Source organism: Ursus americanus, chromosome 16, assembly GCF_024610735.1.
Source record: "Ursus americanus isolate L20-20 chromosome 16, mUrsAme1.1.p, whole genome shotgun sequence".
In the NCBI taxonomy this organism is placed as follows: Eukaryota; Metazoa; Chordata; class Mammalia; order Carnivora; family Ursidae; genus Ursus; species Ursus americanus.
In genome coordinates, this window is record NC_142142.1 from 36114742 (window position 1) to 36134751 (window position 20010).

General features: G+C 50.7%; 1 protein-coding gene across 2 annotated transcripts in view; it reads left to right on the forward strand.

Annotated features, from left to right (window-relative positions):
• Positions 1-13634: 13634 nt before the first annotated feature.
• Positions 13635-20010, forward strand: part of IGSF9B (immunoglobulin superfamily member 9B) — a 53468-nt gene continuing 47092 nt past the window's right edge. For both annotated transcript variants that reach the window (XM_045790830.2, XM_087868268.1), the window contains exon 1: positions 13635-13892. In XM_045790830.2, the coding sequence (XP_045646786.2) occupies positions 13829-13892 (64 nt within the window). In that variant the 5' untranslated portion in view covers positions 13635-13828. The remainder of the gene's footprint in view (positions 13893-20010) is intronic.

Consider the following 20010-nt stretch of genomic DNA (forward strand, 5'->3'; position numbering starts at 1 on the left):
GAATCAATTGTTATTTGGTTGGAAGGCCTGGCGCCAGAGTGTGTGAAAAGTAATTAGAGGGAGAGAAGCTGATGCCAAGGGCTGGGCCCACTGCCCTTGATAGGGCTGCTGGCCTAGGAGCAGACTGGGGCCCTAGGTGGTAGAGTATGGTGGAGAAGAGACTCATTTAAGGGGATCCAGGGCATTCTTCCTTGCACCCGTGATGCCAGCTCAGCCTTCCTCTTTCTACCAGCTCAGGACAAGCTCTGGAGAGATAGCCCATGGTGGGGACTGGAGGACAAACTTGTATTTCTGCCCTTGGTGATCTGCAGCATGGGAACAAGATCTCTTGACAAATACTATATATTTCACTCCCATGCATCTCTTGTATAATAATAAAAACATATGTCATTTATTCAAGGCTTCCAGCTTTTCAGAGAGCTTTCACTTTTCTTTTCTCATCTGAACCTTACAACATAATTATGAGGTGAAAACACAAGTATCACGCCCCATTTTTTGACAAGGAAATAGAGGCACATGTGCAAAGTGACTTGCCTAAGCTCCCATAGGGAGTTCAGTACAGAGGTGGGATCACAGTCCAGACCCAGCTGTGGGCTGCATATAGGGGTTCTCTTATACCAATGATTCTCAAATGAGGCACGGACGTCCATGTCTATGACCTTAACTCATCTGGGGTGAAGGTTGATGAGAAAATAAGTAACCCAGATGGCTTTGGAGGATGGTTCTTGCTACATTAAGGCAGTAGTTCCTCAAACTGTAGCATGCCTGAGCCACAGGAAACATCGTAGGGTGCAGGTTCTCAGCGTCTACCCCCAGAGGTTCTGATTCAGTAGGTCTGAGGTGGAGGTGAGATGGGGCCCAGACTCTGAGCTTTCTTAATCACATGCCCTAGCTGACCCCACTGCAGGTTTCCAAGAGCCATGTTTGGAGAAACAGCTTTAGAGAGTTCCAGCTCAGGTCAAGGAACAGCTAAGAGGAAATATAAATGGTGGGGCATCTTGTCTGCCTGTGGCAGTTGGAAGAAGGAAGGGAAGCTGCTGGAGAAAGTGGGATCTCTAAACCTTGAATAAAGAGAGAAGGGTAGAATGACAATTCTTTAAAACTCAGGCTATTCTGGGGTTCACTGGGACTTCCTCACAGTGTTTCCAGCTGGACTTAGAGGAGAAGCTATAGTAGCCTTCTCAGGAAGTGGTGGGGGGCAGTCCAGATTAAGTTGTATGGAAACATGTTAGGAAATAAAAAAAAGAGCAAGAACCAAATAGAGAGTCAGGAGTCCTTGTGTGCCCTCACTGCACCACTAATAGTGTCAGGCTCAGAGCCATTCTTATTAAACACCTGGGTTCACTTTGCCAGCTGAGGGGCACAGGAAAGAACTCTATAATGGATTCATCAGCCAGGAAAAGAAGGGAGGAAGAACTAGGCTAGGGAGATTCTAGAAAGAACAGGAGGAGTGGGAAAAAGTAAGAGATGGATAATGTAAGGGGTTCGAAGGACCTGCCTTCCCTGGCCAGTGACTATTTTATCTTATATGGTAACCATCCAAGGACCAAGGAAATGGGACTTCCAAAAACATGTACATGAGATTTCCTCATTGTGCATAGAATGATTCTTTTCTGAGAACTAGAGCATCTTCTTCAGAAAGTAGTAGATCATATCAGGATGAGTCAGGTAAGGAACCAGGAGAGTGTCCAGAGATCTCTTTTTCCTAAAGTAAGTTGCAAACACAGTTCCTGGTCTCCATATCCTACTCTTGGAGAGAGCAGAGGAACCTGTTCTGATCCATAAGGGCCACTTGACTTGACTGCACTTCCCTAGGATCCTCTGGGCAAAAACAGCAGTCTCCCATAACCATGATCCTCAAATACATCATGGGGTAGGTGACATGTTTTACACTACAGACTGTGGTTGAGGAGTGGTAATAAAAGGTGCAGAGGGGGAAAGGAGCTGGTGAGACTGTGGTTAGAATTAAGAGGAACATTTCAGGGTGACTTGGAAATGATCTTAATGTTCTACAAAGTAGTTTCACCTCCAAGCTAGTAATGGGTTAAGAGTGAAAAGCCATGCAAGGATGCTTATGGCTGCTTGTCCCTTTTGGCCTATCCTCTACCCATTTCTCTCTTCTTGGTGTGATGTGCCAGTCCCAGATGGCACCCATCCCCATCCTGTTTCCTGTATTCATCTTGCTTCTCACTCCTTGTGCAATTACTCACAGCCTGAGCCGGGCTGAGATGCATAACAATATACCTTCACATTTGTATAATGCTTTGCCATCTTCAAACTACTTTTATACCCATGATGTCATTTGATGCACACCACTCACCGTGAAGGAGGCAGTGCAGTGTCATGGTTAGGAACATGGAGTCTGGAGGCAGGTTATATGCATTCCAATCCTGTCTCTGCTCCTACTATTGGTGTGATGTTAGGCAAGCACTTTTGTTTCTTCTTCTATAAAATGAGGATAATAACCAATTTTTAATGTCACGAGGATTCAATGATTTAGTCTTTGTAAGGTATTTATAACAGGTCCTGGAGTGTGAAGCACAATTAGCGTTACTATTATTATTGTTATTATTCCAGGTTAATAAAAGAAGACACACGACTTAGATGGGGTAAGTGTTCTGCCTAAGTTTTAGAGCTAAAATTTGACAAGGTTGGGGTTGAACCCAGATCAGCCACCTCATGGTCCCACAACACAGCAATGCCATATTACTGAGCCAATCAATATTCTTTGCACAGACTGTTAACCTTCTGGGTTGGAAGTTCATGAAGGATGGAACCCAGAACAGGTGTGATTTCTAAAGTTTCCTCTGGTGCATGCCAGACCCAGTTCTGGGAGTGTTACGGACTTCAAGACATTCGATCCTCACAACAGCCCAGAAAGGCAGGTTTTTTTATTCCTTGATTATAAGACTCGAAAGTTGAAGAAGTTGGGACTTCAATGCATCTGGCTTCACTTGCCCTTCTGAATGCAGATAAGGGAGCTCCAGTGTCCTGCACCTCTGAGAACTGCCTTGGGGATGCAGGACCCTGCTAGCTGAGGCGCTGTCCACAGTGCTGAGGAATCTCATTAGGACCCGTGGGCCAGGGAATTACCGCTGCTGCTCATGTCTCCAGCAGAGGGTGTGTAGAGTGGTTGTTCGATGTGTTCCTGCAATCCTCAGGCAAGGGAGTTCTCAGATTTTTTGTTTTAAAGATTTTATTTATTTGACAGAGATAGAGACAGCCAGCGAGAGAGGGAACACAAGCAGGTGGAGTGGGAGAGGAAGAAGCAGGCTCATAGCGGAGGAGCCTGATGTGGGGCTTGATCCCATAACATTGGGATCACGCCCTGAGCCAAAGGCAGACGCTTAACCGCTGTGCCACCCAGGCGCCCTGAGTTCTCAGATTTTACATACCTCTCATTAATCCCCAGAGGCTCAGAAATTAGGATTCTGTACAGGCTAGGAGAGTTATCCTTAACCTCTCTCTCCTTCTCCTGTGAGTGGGGTGGGGCACTGAAAATTTGGAGATACAGCACAGACTGTGCAAGTGTGCATACATGTGCATGTGCATGCAGAGCCAATGCGTGCCTGGGTGTCTGTGTGCATGTTGGCTATATCTATATGTATCCCTGTAGTTCTGTACAGGGCCCGTATATATGTGTGAAAGTGTGTGGGTGGGCAGGTCTGTACGTGGCAGCATAGCACCTGTCTGTGTGGGTGGTGTGAGAGTGTGTGTGTGTGTCCCTGGAGTGTGTGTGTGTGGAAAGTGTGTGGGAGGGGGCTAACAACTGTGGTGTGTGTGGTGCTGGTGGCACTGTAGTTGTGAGGAGTCTAGTCTGCTCAGCTTCATCTTTATCCCTCCCTGAGCCATACCACACACACAGCACCCACAGATGCACACACACCTGCACTCTCAAGCCTATTCACACCTACTTCTTCCATATTCACTGACACACAAGTAACCCATCAGCATTACAATACAGCACTCAAATGTGCATGAAAACACTAACACATGTGCACACAAAACAGAAGAACACATATCCAAACCTCTGACAGATCACACAGAAATGCTCTCTGCTTCCCTCTTCCTCCTTTCGAGCCCTGATCTTCAGCTTCCCATCCTCCCTGGAACTCTCCATCTTTTGTCCTCTTCCTCCCCTTCCTTGGGAATGGCTTTCCTTGGCTTGGTGCTCTTAGTAGATCCATTTACTGGGCTCAGCCCTGGACATAGTAAGGAGGGTTACACACTGGCCTGACCACTTTTTCCACCAGAAATGTGGATTTGTTCTCATTAATACGAATCTTGGTTACAAGAGGCTCCTGCTGGCGCCACCTGCTGGTAGCTGCTACCCAGTGTCTGTAACAGGTTGGGGGTGGGGAGCTGGGTACCCTGGAGACAAAAACTAGAGTGAAGCCAGGGTATCTGGACCCTGGGCTCAGGATGAGTTTGAGGAAGGCGGATTTCAGGTGGACAAGTCTCCTTGGGACCTGATTTGGCCAGAAGAAGAGAAGAACGTTCTAGGGACATCCAGGCTGGGAGTTCTGGTACGGGAAAGCAGGAGTTCCCGCATACATATAAACTATGGATCAATGTGTGTCAACCTTGTGATGCATTAACTTCCTCATATGAGCAGCTTAAGAGGATGTGGACTTTGTAAATAGGTACAGATGTAGATATGACGTATGTGTGGTTATATGAAGAGATTCTGCCTGTGAATGTGTGCACAAGAGCATCCTGCATTTATGTGTGTGATTTTGCATATGTGTGTGTGAGTTCTGACAGCGGGTGTAAGTGTAATGTGTTGCGTGTGTGTGTGTGTGTGTGTGTGTGTGTGTGTGTGTGTGTATAGACGTGGATTTTAGTTGTATTAACCTACCATATGGCAAAAACCTTGGCATTTTATGCTAAATCCTTCAATCTGGACACAGGACCTTGAGCTCAGGAAGTGTCAACATCTCCTACTCTGTGAACTCCTGATCCCTCTTCCCTCTAAAGGTAATGCCTAGTTTTCAGTTAACACTCAGTTTTCTCCCCTTCTCTCTTTCTGCCCTTCTCCAAATACCCATAGTTCACGGGGCACAGTTAGATTCTGGAATTCCATGCATAGAAATTTCTCAGCTACCATCATTTCAGGGTCCAAAGGCAGCTGAACTAGCCTCTGACCCCTTCTTGTCTGCCAGGGGTACACCATTTGCCTGGATGATGAATGGTAAAACACCCACTCTGCACTCTCCCCGACGTGTTTTTGCAGGGCTCATGCCTCAAAGAACCTCCACAAAGGAACAGCAGCCTAGGGCAGAGAAAGGCCCCTTCTCCCCACAGCAAATGCTCTTTTCAAACTAGCCTTCCTCTTGTTGGAATGTCGCAGAGGCTTCTTGGTGCCCCTCCATTAACCTTGGGAAGTTGCCAGGAGAGCAGCCGTCATGGCAGCCTGCCCCATCATCCCCCTTCTCTCCACATTCCTCCTTCTATCAGCTCATTGTCCGGGATTCCCTATGAGACTCTCTTTTCAGTGCCTCAACTGGCCTCCTCCCACAAAACCCTCCTGCCCTGGGCTTCCCTGGCAGCTGTGACTACCCCCGAGTCCACAAGCTTTTCCAAGTTGGTTTCCTAGAAAGGGTGTGGGGAGGGAGGTTAGCTTCTAAAACCTCAGAGGTCAGGGTTCTGGGCGAATTCTTCTCTTTTCCCAAATATCTATTTATATTTACATAAATAAATCACTATTTATTTATTTCTCCCATCTTGCCTCCAGGAATACACCCTTCTCGAGCATATTCACCAGACTCTCCCACATAGCTGTGCCCCCAGGTTGGACAATCCTGTCTCCTGTGTAGATAAATCTTGACTATCTCACATTGTTCCCTAGTTTCTAACTACCTAGAAACAGACACTGGGCTGCAAGCAAGGTTAGAAGTTCAGCTCCATCTTCTAATTTTAAATCAGTGTTTGTAGCAGCTGCTACATGCATATAGCAGCTCATATCATGGGGGCTATGAGGCCAGACCACCCTCCTCACTGGGCTTCTGAAATACCTCCTGTGTACAGTGCCTCTTCAATACCTACTGTGGGCTGGCCACCGTGTTAACCCTTTAGCTCATTCTGTTCTTCTGAACAACCCTATTGGCTATTAACTGTAAGTTCTATGAAGGGAAGAACCATGTCTACATTGCTCATCCTGCACCTAGTAGAGTGCTTGGCTCACAATAGGTACTCAATACCTACTTATGAATGCCAGCTGCTGCTTAAATGGTTGGACATTTGTGGAATTCCCAATGAGGCTTAGGGAAGTTACACAAGTTGCTTAAGGATACACTGTTGGTGAGAGGTAAGGCAGGGATGGAACTCAGGTCTTCTGACTCTGAGTCCAGTAATTGCTCCTTTATAGCATATTTACCTTGTGTCCAAGCACCATGGAAACTTGTTGCTGTGGTACCCTCTGCCATGGATGTTTTTTCCAAGAATAAATCCAGTTCTGTCTCTAGGCTCTGCTCACCACTCTGAAGACCAACAAGGAGGAACAGAGAGGAAGTGGAGAGAGGGTTGAGAAGTGAGGTCTTGTGATAAAAGGGGCAATGAAGGAAGGATGGGGACAGGGACAAAAGGGAGGGGGTGCGGCTGGTGGGGAGTCAGGGAGGAGGCAGCAGAGAGTAAAGGGGACTGGAGAAAGGGAAGGCGGGGCTGACGTTTCCATCTGACCTCTGGCTCACATCTGGTCCCCAGCCCCTCTCTTCCTGTTTCCTGCACCTGGCAGAGCAATGCTTGAGCCAAGGCTCTGGGGGAGGGGGGGGAGGGGGAGGCAAGGGAATAAAGATGCATTTGGCATCTCTTAGCACTCCTACACAAGGCCCTTTTGTGTGGGGGTTGAGAACTAAGTGTGGAGGGGTCCAAGAATGAGAGGTCTGGGGGTCGAATGTGTGCCAGAAATAGACCCCCTAAAGCCCTCCAGCTGTGGCTCCAGAGCCTCTTCTCCTCCCCCATCCCCATCCCATCCATCTGTGGGTCCAAAGCAGAGGCACAGGCCTTCCCACACCATTGCCTCGGCTCCTTGTCACTCCCCATCCCCCGCCCCCTTGCCCCTTGGTTTTACTTGAGCCAAGAGAGATGCTTTCTCCTCAGCTTTTTCTTTCTTTTTTTTTTAAAGATTTTATTTATTTATTTGACAGAGATAGAGACAGCCAGCGAGAGAGGGAACACAAGCAGGGGGAGTGGGAGAGGAAGCAGGCTCATAGCGGAGGAGCCTGATGTGGGGCTCGATCCCTTAACGCCGGGATCACGCCCTGAGCCGAAGGCAGGCGCTTAACCGCTGTGCCACCCAGGCGCCCCCTCCTCAGCTTTTTCTTGGGCCCAGACTTGTTTCTCACTGCCTCCCTCCTTACCTCTCTAATTAACCCCACACTCACTTGTGTTACTCCTATTTGCCTACTCCTCCTCTCACCTTTCTTATCTGACCTATTTCCTCATTTCCCCTAAAACAGTCTCTGCTCTAAACATGGAAGCTTTTTCAGACATGCCAGCCATGTCACTTTATTACCACTTCTGTACATTCATTTCCCATGAATCTCTATTGAACCCCCACCATGTGGCAGGTACTAGGCATACCAGACAACAGTAAACTAGATAGACCAGCTCTTTGCTTTTAGGGGGTTACAGACCAGCAGTTTCCCTTGACTGCAGGGCCTTGTTTCATGCATTCTGTCTCTCGCTCTCCTTCATCTGAGATTTGGCTCACACCTCACTTCCTCCACTCAGCTCTTCCTTATTTCTACTGTCTCCACCTTCTTGAGGTTCTACGGCAATTCCAGCCTGGGCCACCATCTCTCTCCAGGTTCCATGTTGACAAAGTTTATTAAGCATTGCTCAGGTGGTCATCTTCATCTTTCCAAGCAGATATTAAGGTCCTGAGTGATAGGGATCCTGGTCTGTCACCGTTGTGTCCTCCTCAATACCTAGCATAAGGCTGACTGTGAATTGGTGTTCAGGGGTCACTTGTTAATTGGAGAATTCCTTCTCCTGGTGTTTCTTGAGCCTAGGCCCTTGATCTCTCCACTCTAGCATGACCTGTTTCTTGGCTGATTCCCCATATCTTCCTGATCGTCTGCTCATGTCAATCTTTTGCCAATAGCAATGATGCCAGTGGCTCTAATCCATGACTCTGGGTACCTCTGTGGAAGCTCCTATACTGTACTAGAATCCCTGACCATTCAAGAGTCTTGGGTGTAAAGTCAGGTCTGATTTTCGTCCTACATAATATAACAGAGGCATGGAATTGGGCTATGGCTTGAGACTGCTGGAGACAGACAGAGCAACAACATGTAAGAACCTTTAGATCCCTCCCCTGCAGACCTTCATTCCTATCTCTGGTTTACTGTCCTTTCTGTAGATGGAGAAACTATAACTCAGACAAAAGAATGACCCAGACTCCCCAACTTGCTAGGGCCAGAGCAGGGATGATTCAGCAGAGTCCTGATTCCTAGCTGTCTTTTAGGCTCCTGAATGGCAGAGTGTGTAAGTGGGGACCACTGCTGCCCATCTGTTCTAGCACCTCATTGGTGGGGCTTTGGCCTTGTTTAGGCAAGAGCATACTCAGGTGGGCCAGAGTTGCCTAGAAGTCCTACAAATCACATTTTCTGTGATGTAGCCCTTGGCAAGGTGAGGGGTTGGCGAAGATTGATGGTAGCATATTCCTGTGGGGCACTTCATAAGGAGGGCTATCATTAGGGTACCTGAGTTCTGTGGACAAATTTGATGCAAAGCAGAGAAACTCCTTTCTTCATTCTTAATTAATCCACAGAAATATGAAACATGCCTTCTTTGAGATTGTTCGGAGCTGTCCTGGAAAGCCAAGAAGAAAGAGGAAAGGAGTTGGTATGGCTGAGGGGGCTATCTATCTGGTTTTCAGATAAACTTAGCTTAAATTGTGGACGTACTTTCTTCCTTGGGCAAGAACTTGTTCCCTTGTCAGCAAGACAAGCAATGAATAAAGTGTGGCTAAAATTCCAGGAACTGGTAACTGGGCACACATACATGACGAAGGCAGGTTGTGGGAGAGTATCATCTCCTCCCCACTCACTGGTGTGCTGTAACTACCATATGCACATGATGGCTAGGGCACAGTTCAGCAACGTCATACTGCACCTTTGTAATGGGTGGGGTTCTGATAGCCTCTCTTCCCAGTCCTTGGGGATTCATCTGGATAAAATATCATAAGGTGATCCTATGGTGATCAGAACAAGTGTGTTAAGCCAGAAAGGACTAGATGTGTCTCTGGGATGGTCACCACCACCCAACCAAGATATGACCCTTAGGGGAAATTGGAACAGAATAGGGACAGTCTGGATCCTCTGAAAAATTTGAATCAAAATTCAGTTTGAGTTTTCCTAAGACAAAGTCTTCAGAAATTTATTTTTGGAGAGGGCAAAGTAGAATGTTAGAAGAGCTACTTGTGTCCAGAAAAACAATTTATGACCAGAGGCCACCTGCCCAAGAGACAAGCAGTGATCTGGGAGAGAAGTAAGCCAAGAAAGGTGCCTGTAAAATTCTGTGAGCATTTTGAGCCTAGATGGAAAAATCTCATGATAAGAAGGTTTGAGAATCCTGTAAAGCTTTTCTCCACTTCTGTATCAGATCTTAAGATTAGATATTTATATTTTGGAAATCCAATTTCCTTTGTTTATTTTCTTCTCTCCTTCCAAGTTCTTTTAAAACATGCTGACTGGTCCCTGGCGTATTAAGAGAAAACGAGGTGAGAGGATTTGCTTCACACATGGGCTAGACTTTTATAAGGGTCAAGCTTACATCCCTCTGTGCCTGGGACTGGTGGCAGCAGCTTGAATTGAAGTGAGAAAAACCTAAGATCTAGATAATGTTTGCAAAACCTTTCTTTTTAGGGATTTTCTTTAAAGTTCATTTTGGTCTTAATTTTGGAGAGTGTTTTTATGGTAGAATGTATTATCCCCAAGTGGCTATAACATTACTTCCCATCCCATGAGCTCTCCTTACAATGGGATGTGGACATTACTGCTGTAGGGATCTACATTCTGTGCCTTGAAATTGGCGCAGAGTTTTGATTCTTGCAGAAGTGATGCTATGCATCTTCTAAAGCTAGGACATAAGGGTAATACATCTTCTACTTGGTTCTATTGGGATGCCAGCTCTTGGAATCCAGCCTCCATGCTGTGAGGAAGCCCAAGCAGCCTGTGGAGAAGCCCATATGGAGAAGAACTACAGCTTTGCCTACAGCTTTGGCTAACAGCCAGCATCAACTTGCTAGCCATGTGAGTAAGGCATCTTGAAATACAACCTCCATCCCCTAGGTGGTCAGATACCATATTAAGTAAACAAGAGCTGTCCCCACCAAGCTCTGTCCAAACTGCAAATTTTTAGCAAATAAATGACTCTTGTTGTTTTAAGTCACTACATTTTGGTATTTTTTTTTTTATATGGCAAGACAACTGATACAGTTCCTTAATTATATAAACACTAAACATGGATTCTGGTGCTTATTTTGGGTAAATTGCTTTGACTTAGAGCTGCCTCTCTTCCCCACAAGCAGCTGTCCCAACAACTGTTCTAGCCTAGATTCTACAGAGATGTCTAGAACAGTTGAGGAAGCTAAGTGGTGACAGGTGAGTGGACTATTGTTTTTGAGTCCTACTTGTCAGTGGATATAAAGAGGGAATAAGGATGGTGTCCTCTTCTCCTAGGTTTGAAGCTTCTGTCACCTCCAAGGGCCTACGGAGATAAGGACTAGCATTTTGTATTTCCAAAAAGAAGAAGCGAGGCCATATACGCCCATACCTGATATACATACACTGCATTTGTTAGTGTCACTGATGATTAATCAGGTACACTGCCATGAGCAGCTCCTTCTTCTTCCCTAATGTCCCTCTTGGACAGCTGGGGTCCATGCTCATCTTGAATACACCTATGAATGTGTCCATGCCAGGGAGGGTCTGCCATCCTTCCTGGGTCCAGAAATTAGCCATATGCCAAGAGGGGAAGGTTTAATTGGACCTACTCCTCACTGTGACCTGAAACAGGATAGCTCTTTTGAGCTCATATGAAACCAGACTGAGACATGTCTGATGATGATAATGATGATGATGGTGATGATGCTAACTTTTGCCTTTGTATCTCAATTTTCTTCCCCTTTTCTCTCTGCCTTCACTTTCTTGTTCCACTTCATCTCCAGTAGTCTTATTCAGAAGAAGTTTAGTCTTGGGGTGTCTGGGCGGCTCAGTTGGTTCAGCATCCGACTCTTGGTTTCAGCTCAGGTCATGATACCGTGGTTGTGGGATAGAGTCCCATGTCCAGCTTTGTGCTCAGTTCAGAGTCTGCTTCAGATTCTTTCTCCCTCTCCTCTGCCCCTCCCTGCTTGTGCGCTCTCTCTCTCTCAAATGAATAAATAAAATCTTTTAAAAAATAAAAAAAAGAAGAAACGTAGTCTCTTTTTTAGATAGTTCCTTTGTACGCCTTCCCAACTCAACTTATGCTTTTAAGCTCTTTAGGTTTTTCTTTTTCCTGCTGCCAACCTGACAGACAGTTTTAATTCCCTAGCAGAAACCACCACACTGAGTAGGACAAAGTAGATGGCCAAGCAGATACAATCAAGATGGATGGTGAGAGCGGCTCCATCCTTTTCCTTAATTCTTCAGGTCACTGGAAGAATGTTTTCCTGAGCACAGATGCTTCCCACTCCTCTGCCTTCTTTATGGAACTGGGGCTAGCCCTTGGGAATCCAGCATTTCTCTCTACACCAGTTAGTTGCTTAGAGGTTTTGGAAGGGAAAGAATTCTGTTATCGCTGCTTCTGCAAATGGATCCCTGTAAGGCTTTACAGCCCTAGAACCCTGGGAAAGTAGGTGTATGTGTGTTTACGTATATGTCGAGGGTGAAGTTGTCATTCTTGGGCATGCTAGCTGGAAATTAGCCCATCAGTGGGGGCTGAGAGCTTGTAATCCACTTCATATTCCCAAGAAAGTCATCAAGGCAGACAAAGAGAGACTAAAGCAAAGGCTCATGGAGAGATGTCCTCAGTGTTACGCTCTTGAGTGTGTTTGCACGACTGGAGGGGGTGGGTAGGGTAGGATGTTCTGGTTCTCCAGGTTACGTCCAGATGCTAAAACTTTACCAGTGGGTCTGCTGCTCTGCTGGGGGGGGTCCCAGTTTTCTACCTCCTGGCTGGCTGTGAGCTGAAAGGGCTCAGGTTTCAGGGAAGGCTGTCCCTCCAGCAGTAAGGGGCAGTTTTGATGCATGTTGTGTGTGGATGTGTTTTCCCAGAAGCAAGTCTCCTTCTTGTTCTTTTAGGAGCTTCATGTCCTAGAGCCAGTGCTTTGTGGCCAATGAGTGCTTTGAGAGGGTGAAATTCCTGAACTCTTCTTTGCTGCCCCTGTGTCTTCCTTCCTTGGCCCATAGCCCATCCTAGGGAACTGTGCCACTCTCACATTGTTTTCGCTCCTTGAAAGAACAAACATCTTCACTGCAGCCTCAGAACACTGGTGTGAGGTGATTGTTTATAGTAGATGTTTCCATGACACTCATTTATTTCTTCTGCAGATACAACTGTGTTGGGGGAGGGGATGAGAGGTTAGAGTAGAGAGACTGAGAAATATGGAGACCTTCCAGTTGCCTCATCTATCTTCCTCTGTAGGAATAAGTCCATCTGGCCTTTTCCCTGGGTCCCTCTGTCCTAAACCCCGAAACTATTCCACATCTCCATCTTGGCTTCCTGATGCCGAGATGCAGCTAGGTTCCCAGATAGGTGGGAAGGGGAGGAATTTTGTGCATGAAGAGGCAGGCTTTTTTAAAAGAAGGGGGAAAAAAACTTTTATTGCTCAAAGTAGAGATTTAGTAATGATGAGCAACGATGACCTGCACTGGGGGTGGCAGCATGTGTGTGTGTGCGCGTGTTCCTGAGGAGGGGGTCTCTGACACTCCCTCAGCTGAGCCAATGACTCATTCTAAATTGGAGCGACTTTTGGAGGTCATTTTAGTCATCCCCCTGCCGTCAGGCCGGATGGAGTTTGACTTAACGGCATCACGTTTGGGTGGAAGGGGGTGCATTGCTGAGGGAAGAATGTCGGTGTATGGAAAGGAGTGGGGGAGGGTATCGTATGACCTCTTTGAAAAGATCTCCAGCGAAGGACGTTCCCTAGCTTTCCCAAGCTGCCCGTTCCTGGGTTTCCCCATCCCTGAATCAGCATCGTTCTCCAGGGAACAGCTTTTTGCTGGTTGAAAACCGGATGTTGGGTTTCCTGGGTGGGCGGGGGCGCCGTCCCCTCGGACCTGTCCAGGGTAATTGAGATTCCCGGGGTCCCGTTAGCAAGCCCGAGAAGCTACCATTCCCTTCACCAGAAACTTGCCATGCAGTGTGAGCAGAGAACAGTACAGAGCAAAGACGCTACAACGCCTTCTCCCTGGCAATGCGCATGATTCTGCGGCTCTGTGCTCGCCACACTTCAACGCACCTTGAAATGGGCTCGCCTCCTTCGCACCGCGACGAACAGACAATCGAGCCAATCGGCCCCCAGGCCTGAGAGCAGTGTCCAATGGGCGGCTGGCGGGGGCGGTCCCGGAGGCCCGGCCCGGCTAGGCTTCACCGTGAAGCTGGCTGCGCTCTGCCTGGGCTAGTAGTGCAGGTGCCGCTGCGCCGGGGGCCGGGGAGGCTGCGCGCCGAGCCGAGCGGAGCCGGGGAGGGATGGAGAGCGGGCCGCCCGGGCTGCAGGAGCACCGGCGCGGGGCGTAGGCTGGCGCGAGCGGGCGTGAGCAGGCGCTCGGGCGCGAGAAGTGTGAGGGCGCAGGAGCACTTTGCGATAGGATGAGGCTCTTGGCTGGCGCGCGGTAGTACTATGATTTGGTATGTGGCCACTTTGATAGCAAGTGTGATCAGCACCCGAGGTCTTGCGGCTCAAGGTGAGTTGAAGTGCAGCGCCCCTCCTCTGGCCCTCCCCGGCGCTTTCAGCCCCTTCATCCCCGTTTCGGGCTCCTCGGCTCGGCCGAGTGCTGCGCCTTTCCGCGGGCGAGGCTCCAGTTCCAACGAGGCGCGCTCCGGAGCACTGCCGGGAACGGCTGGGGGCCGCGGGCCGGAGGGGCCGGGCGGAAAGGGGCGCGAGTCCATGGGCTGCCGGGCACTCGGGAAAAGATCTTGGGATCCGGGTCTACTTCTTCCGCCTTCGGCCCCGAGGCTTCATACCAGCGTGCCGAGACAGGTGCTCTTTGCCGGAGCAGCCGCCTCTTCTAGCGTTGGGGAGTCGGCGGCTTTCCTAACTCTGGCTGCCGGGGAGTTTGCGGGTCTTTGGGCAGGCTGCAGCACGCTCGAGCCCCGCGCAGCGCCACCGCTCCGCAGACGAGCCCTTGCAGGGAGGCGCGACCCAGAGCCTTGGGACTCTTGGCACCCACAGCTCCTAAAGGGACAGGTTTTTCGGCCCTGCGGGCGCCCCCCGCTCCAGCTCACACCCCTTCTGATCACACATTCTGGCGGCTGAGGGTCGGATCCCCCTCGCGGTGCAGGAGGCGCACGGAGCCCGGAGAGAGGAGAAGAGCTGGTTAAGCGCTTGAGTCCCTGCGCCGGCTCCGAGGAGTGTCCGCTTATGCCTAGCCCTGCCAGGTGCCCGCTCCAGTCTTAGCCGCACCTGGGCCCCGGCCAGGCAAAAGTTCCCTGGGAGCGGGCCGCAGCCGGGCCGACCCCACGCCGCCCCCCTCCGCTGTGAGGCAGAACTGGCTGGGGGTGAGGGCGGCGGGGTGGGGGTCCCCTCTGCTACATCTCCAAGCGGAGGGAGGTTTTTCTTTTTCTGATTTTCTCCGTCTGAGCTGGGGGTGAGACGAGGGAAGCCAGCGAGTTGGGTGATGCGTGCGTGAGCGCGCGCGCTTTTGCTTTGGAGACGGGCAAAGCGACCTACAAGCCTCTGGGTGGCACCCCAGGCTCTCGGCCCTTGTATGGAAGTAGGAGCGGAGCCTGGAGGGTGCTAGGACTCTGAGCTCACTGTTTTCAGCACGCAGACACAACCCAGCTGCGGGCAAGTTCACAAAGCCTCCGGGAGGAGAGGAGAGCTGGGAGAGAACCTGTCGGGGGGTGGAAGTGAGCTGGGAGGACCCGGCGAAGAGAGAACCCGCTCCCAGCCGCGCTAGGGCAGAGGGGGTCGTAGCGAGGCGCCTTTTACAGCCAGGGTCCTCTACTTGTCTGGGGGTGTGTAGGGGGAGAGGGGAGTGATTTGAGAAAGTTTCTAGAATGGACTGTCTTCCAAGCTATTTGAGGAAGGGAGTGAGTCTGAAAACGGAACCAGAGGAAGGCGAAGGAAGGGTGATTTTGTTAAATGATATGTTGACTTGGGTGGTTTAAAAACTCCATTTGTCAGGTGGGAAAACTGAGGCCAGGGAGACTCAGAAGCTTACGGAATGGGGGTGGGTATGAGGTGGGTCGGGTTGTGTGTGCGAATCTGTCCTTAACCTTAGCCTCCTCCTTTCCCATATATTCTTGTAGTCTTCCAATGCCCTCGTCCTCCTCCCCTCCAGTTTTTGGTACGTTCCTGCTATGGGACTGTCGCTGAAAGCACAAAAGGATCTGCTGGGATCTTTGAATAAAAAAGAGACACTGAAAGGAGGCTCTGAAATAGTCTCCACCCTGAGAAGTCAGGGTGAGGGGAATGGACTTTGTGCAAATTTAAATACAGAATAAAGGCAAATGGGTTTATATTGCAGCAACACACAGAATGGCCAGACAGAAGGAAGGACTTCCCAACATTGAAGGTTGTTGGGCATGAAGGTTATACGCTCTTTCTGGGTGTGGAGAGGTCCTTCTATCTGGGATGGCTTGACATGCACCCTTGAACCTGCCACCCCTATTGGTTTTGGGGTCCTTTTAGCTCGAAAAGACTATTTGTATGTTAGTTAAGGACCTAGGTATGGGTCAAATGATCTGGTTTCAAATCCTGGCTCTGCCACTTGCTGGCCCTGACACTTGCTGGCCCTTTGACCTTGGACAAGTTGCTTAACCTTTTAAATGTCATTTGCCTCAATGGCAAATAGGATTAACAGTATGAGCTTGTAGGGTTTTTGGTGAACATCAGTGCTGTAAAGAAGTGAATATAGTAATATAATGTAGTATAATTGGGAGCCCTGGAAATGTCTTAAGGGAAGCTCAGAAGGCTGCCTCTGTCAGGAACTAAGTACCCTTTCGCAGGCTGACCTTGTCTGGGGAGAACCTCTTGTTCCTCTGAATCCCAGGGAGGTATGCAGAGGGCGTGCAGACCTCAGGACTGCTTGGAAATCCTTTGAAAGATCTGCAGAACTGGGAGTTTTGTCAGTGGCCAGAGGCTTGTGGGAAGGATGCAGGGAACCCAGGAGGCAAACGGGTCATAGCATCACAGCCTGGGGGCGGGGGGCGGGCTGTGTGGCAGGTGTTTACTCACATGGGAGTAACCAGCCACTGTTCAAATTCTGGCTCTGTGTGAGACCTCAGCTGTTCTCTGACTGGCAGAGGTGACTTCTGGGGAGATTCCCTCGAGGTAGGGACTTGGAGATACCACTTTTAGGGTTTGGCTGAGGCAGAGGTTGCTCTAGCAGAGGGGTAAAAGGGAATGGGCCCTTAGGCAGTGTCGGGTTGGGCAGAGTTAGAATGGGCTCCCCTTTTGCCTTTGATCATGTGTGTCTGAGTGGTGATTAAGGTCAGTAGAGAGGTTGGGGAGGGTACGGAGAAGATACGTATCTGGAGTCTGGGAGCTGGTGATTGGAGACTCAGCATCCCAGATGGAGCAAGCTTGGGGGAGGACTGTGGGCCATGCCATAGAGGAGAAGTCTGGGCCTTTATTCCCAAGGCTGCCTCCTCCTGTCCACCGCAAATTCTGTGGCTGGATTATCCCTGACTGCAGTGTCCCCAAACCAAGAGGGGTTCTGACTCAGATCCCACTGGTAGAGTGCCCTCTCCTCTTTGCCTGGCCTTACTCTCCCTTCTTCCCTTTGCGGATGAAGATGGGAGGGGGAGGTGTAGACCAGGAGGCTTCTAGCAAGACCGCATGGACAGTCCATCAGCAAGGAAGGACTCTGCTCAGCAAGGGGCCAAGTGGTATGTGTGTGCATGTGTGCCTGTGTGTGTGTGTCCCTAGCACACATGCCAGAGGCCGGGGTGTGTCTGGCAGCATGCGTCCTGGAAGAAGCTGAGGACGGGATGTGTTGGAAAGGGCATGGCAGGGGGGCAGTGGGAAGAGTCAGATTTCAGTTCCTGGCTTGAGGCCCTACATGCGCCAGACTTGGAGTAGGCAGGTCCCAGAGCCGGGTGGTTTCGTGTTTGTGGCTCTGAGACAGAACGCTGGGATCTGGTTACCCAAGGAGCAGAGGCTGCCTCGCTGGGGAGATGCTGAAACTCAGCATCTCTCTGCTCCTCCCTCTTTCCTGGATCCTGGCACTGCTGTCCTGGTGCCTGCATTTTCTCTCCCCTCTGCCCACCCCAGCCAGGGTGCGGCTCTCAGAGCTTGGCCTGCTGCTCTCTTCTCCCCTGGTCCTGCTTGCTGCTTGCTCTTCTCTCCCAGCCTTCCGGTGTGCTGGGGGTGGGGGGTGGGGGGGTGGTTTGAGGTCTGGGTGATAGAAGGGGCTGGGCCCGAGATTTAAGACACTTCTCTTCCTCTTGGAAGTCTCCTCCCTCCCCAGACGCATCCTGTGACCTTCTCAGGCTGGGGCCCAGGGTCTCAGGGGGCAGTTTTCTTCTGTCTGCTGCCTAGGATGGGTTAAGCAGCTTGTGAGAAGAGTGGATCTGAATTATGAAAAGAGCTGTAATTGGTGTGAGCTGTCTGCAGATGTGTGCACGTGCCCGTATAGGTGTGTGTGTTTGCACGTGTGTGTGTACACATGCCTGTGCTTGTATGTGTGTGCACACACACTTGTGTGTTGGCATGCACATGTATAGAATGCAGCAGGACAGGGGGACAGCTAGGCTCCAGGCACGGCGTGGGGAGTCAGTCCTCTCCGAGTGCTGTGTTTGTCAGTGAGACGACACTCAGAGCAGGCACCTTACTTTCTTCATCCCCCTGCTCTGCCCCTGAGTCTAGGCAGCCCAGAAGTTTTTGAAGTTGGAGGCTCAGCCCAAGGGCTGGATTGAAAGATACCTAAGGTCCCTGAGAGGAAGCCTAAATGGGCAGGGAGGGGGCACAAACCCAGGCGGAGCTCCAGGGGACACAGAAAATGGGCCTGTCTTGCTACAGTGGGCTCTGGCATCAGTTCCCTGTTAACCCAGTGCGCTCTAGAGTAGAGAGGGGCTGGGTCCCTGGGGAGATGGGAGAGGGTGCTAGGGCTGCAGGGGCAGCTTGTAGCCTGGCCCCCTCAGGGGCACTGCCCACGGGTGCCAGCTCAGTCTGCCCGAGGCAGCTGACCTATTTTTCTTAGGAATCTTCCTGCTTTTCTGTTCTCTCTTGCGTGAATAAGCAGGAGACTGGTGAGCAGAGACAGGGCCTCCGTGAAGGTTTTGGAGAACAATTCCATGTGAGCCAAAGCTTTGAGGGAGGTGCCAGCCAGCCTAACTGTCCTTCTGAGAAGAGAGGGGACTGGGACAGTCCCCGCAGCCTGTCATCGCATCCCTAGTGCCCTTCCTTCCCTCCTGGTCACAGTCACCCCCCGAGAAGGTCTGTGGCAGATAGCTTGCACACTGGCTCGCCTTCACAAATTGCGCGAGGTGAGCCACTGTCCTCATTTTCTGGCTTCCGAGTAGGGAATGCTGGCGCTTCACTGTGAGTAAATATGGGGCTTCGATTTCCTAACTTCCTTGTCTTACCCGAGGAGGGGAGGGTGGCCTGGTGCAGGCCGAGCCCACCATGCCCTCACCTGTCTGGGCCTGCCCGCCTGCCAGCTCTGAGTACACGCGTGCCCTTGGCCACGCGTGAGTGTGCAGGGTGCAGGCCTCCACCATGTGGGGGGGTGGGGGTGGGGTGTGGCTTCGTCTTTCTGCTGAGGAGCCATTAAATAGCAGAGCGGAGGTTGAATTACTGACTGCTTCCTGTCAGTGGCTCATGGGGAAAAGGCTCTTGGAAATACAATCTAGCTGAGAGCAAATTAAGGTTGCTAATAGCATCGCTGCCTCGTGGGCTGCCGAGGGGAGCCCAGCCAAGAGGGTTAGGAAGGAGAGGCACCCACAGGAGAAAGGAGGCCTGCAGTTCCTGCCCCTCCCTCCCCAGTGCCTTGCTGTTTGGAAGATGGGAAGCTTTCCCGGCTAGGGCCTGTCTGGGCTCCCCTGACCTCTGACTTCCCACCCTGAGAGGTTTGATGGGGAGTGGGGGCTGGAAGGGCTGTGAGGATTCTGATAGGGAGACCATGGAAGGTGGGGACTTTGCTGAGAACCTGCCTAGGCTGGGTGTGGGGGCCCTTGCTGGAGGCAGAATGATGGCCAGATGACCGCTAGCCCACCTGCCTTCTGGAAGGAACAAGGACATGACCAGATGTTTTGGTCCTGTGTCCATCTCACACTTGTAGAGTGTTCTTTGGTCTGGGCGATAGGGAGTCTGTCCTCTGCCTTCCTCAGGCCATCCCTCTGGGTGTATACTGCTGTGGGAGGCTCCCTGGGAGCCCGAGTCCCCGGCTTCCTGGAATCTCCTGGAGCCTCCTAGCTGGTTGGGGAGGAGTGATTGGGGGACTATTGGGGGCTGTGCCTTTTTTGGACTCAGCAGGGATTATTTTTAGGCTGGCAGATGGAGGTGGCGGTGGCTGTCGCTGGTATTATTAGACAACAGGCCTGTGGTTTGGGAGTCTGGTGCCCAGAGGAGGAGGGGGCGGGGGACGACAAGGAGGAGCTGGAGGAGGAGGAGGAGGAGGAGGAGGAGGAGGAGGAGGAGGAGGGGGGAGAGCAAGAACAGGAGGCTCCCGTAAGGACTTATAAATGCTGGAGGCTGGTGCTCATGCCGTGGTTTTCCCTCACCACAGCCACTAGCAGACTAGCCGGGGCTGCAGACTGATGCCGAGCCCAGAGCCAGTCAGAGACACCAGCCGCCTTTGCAGCAGGTGCACCGTGTCTTCCTTCTCCGGTTGAGGACTGCAGGGGCCTGGCCCTTGG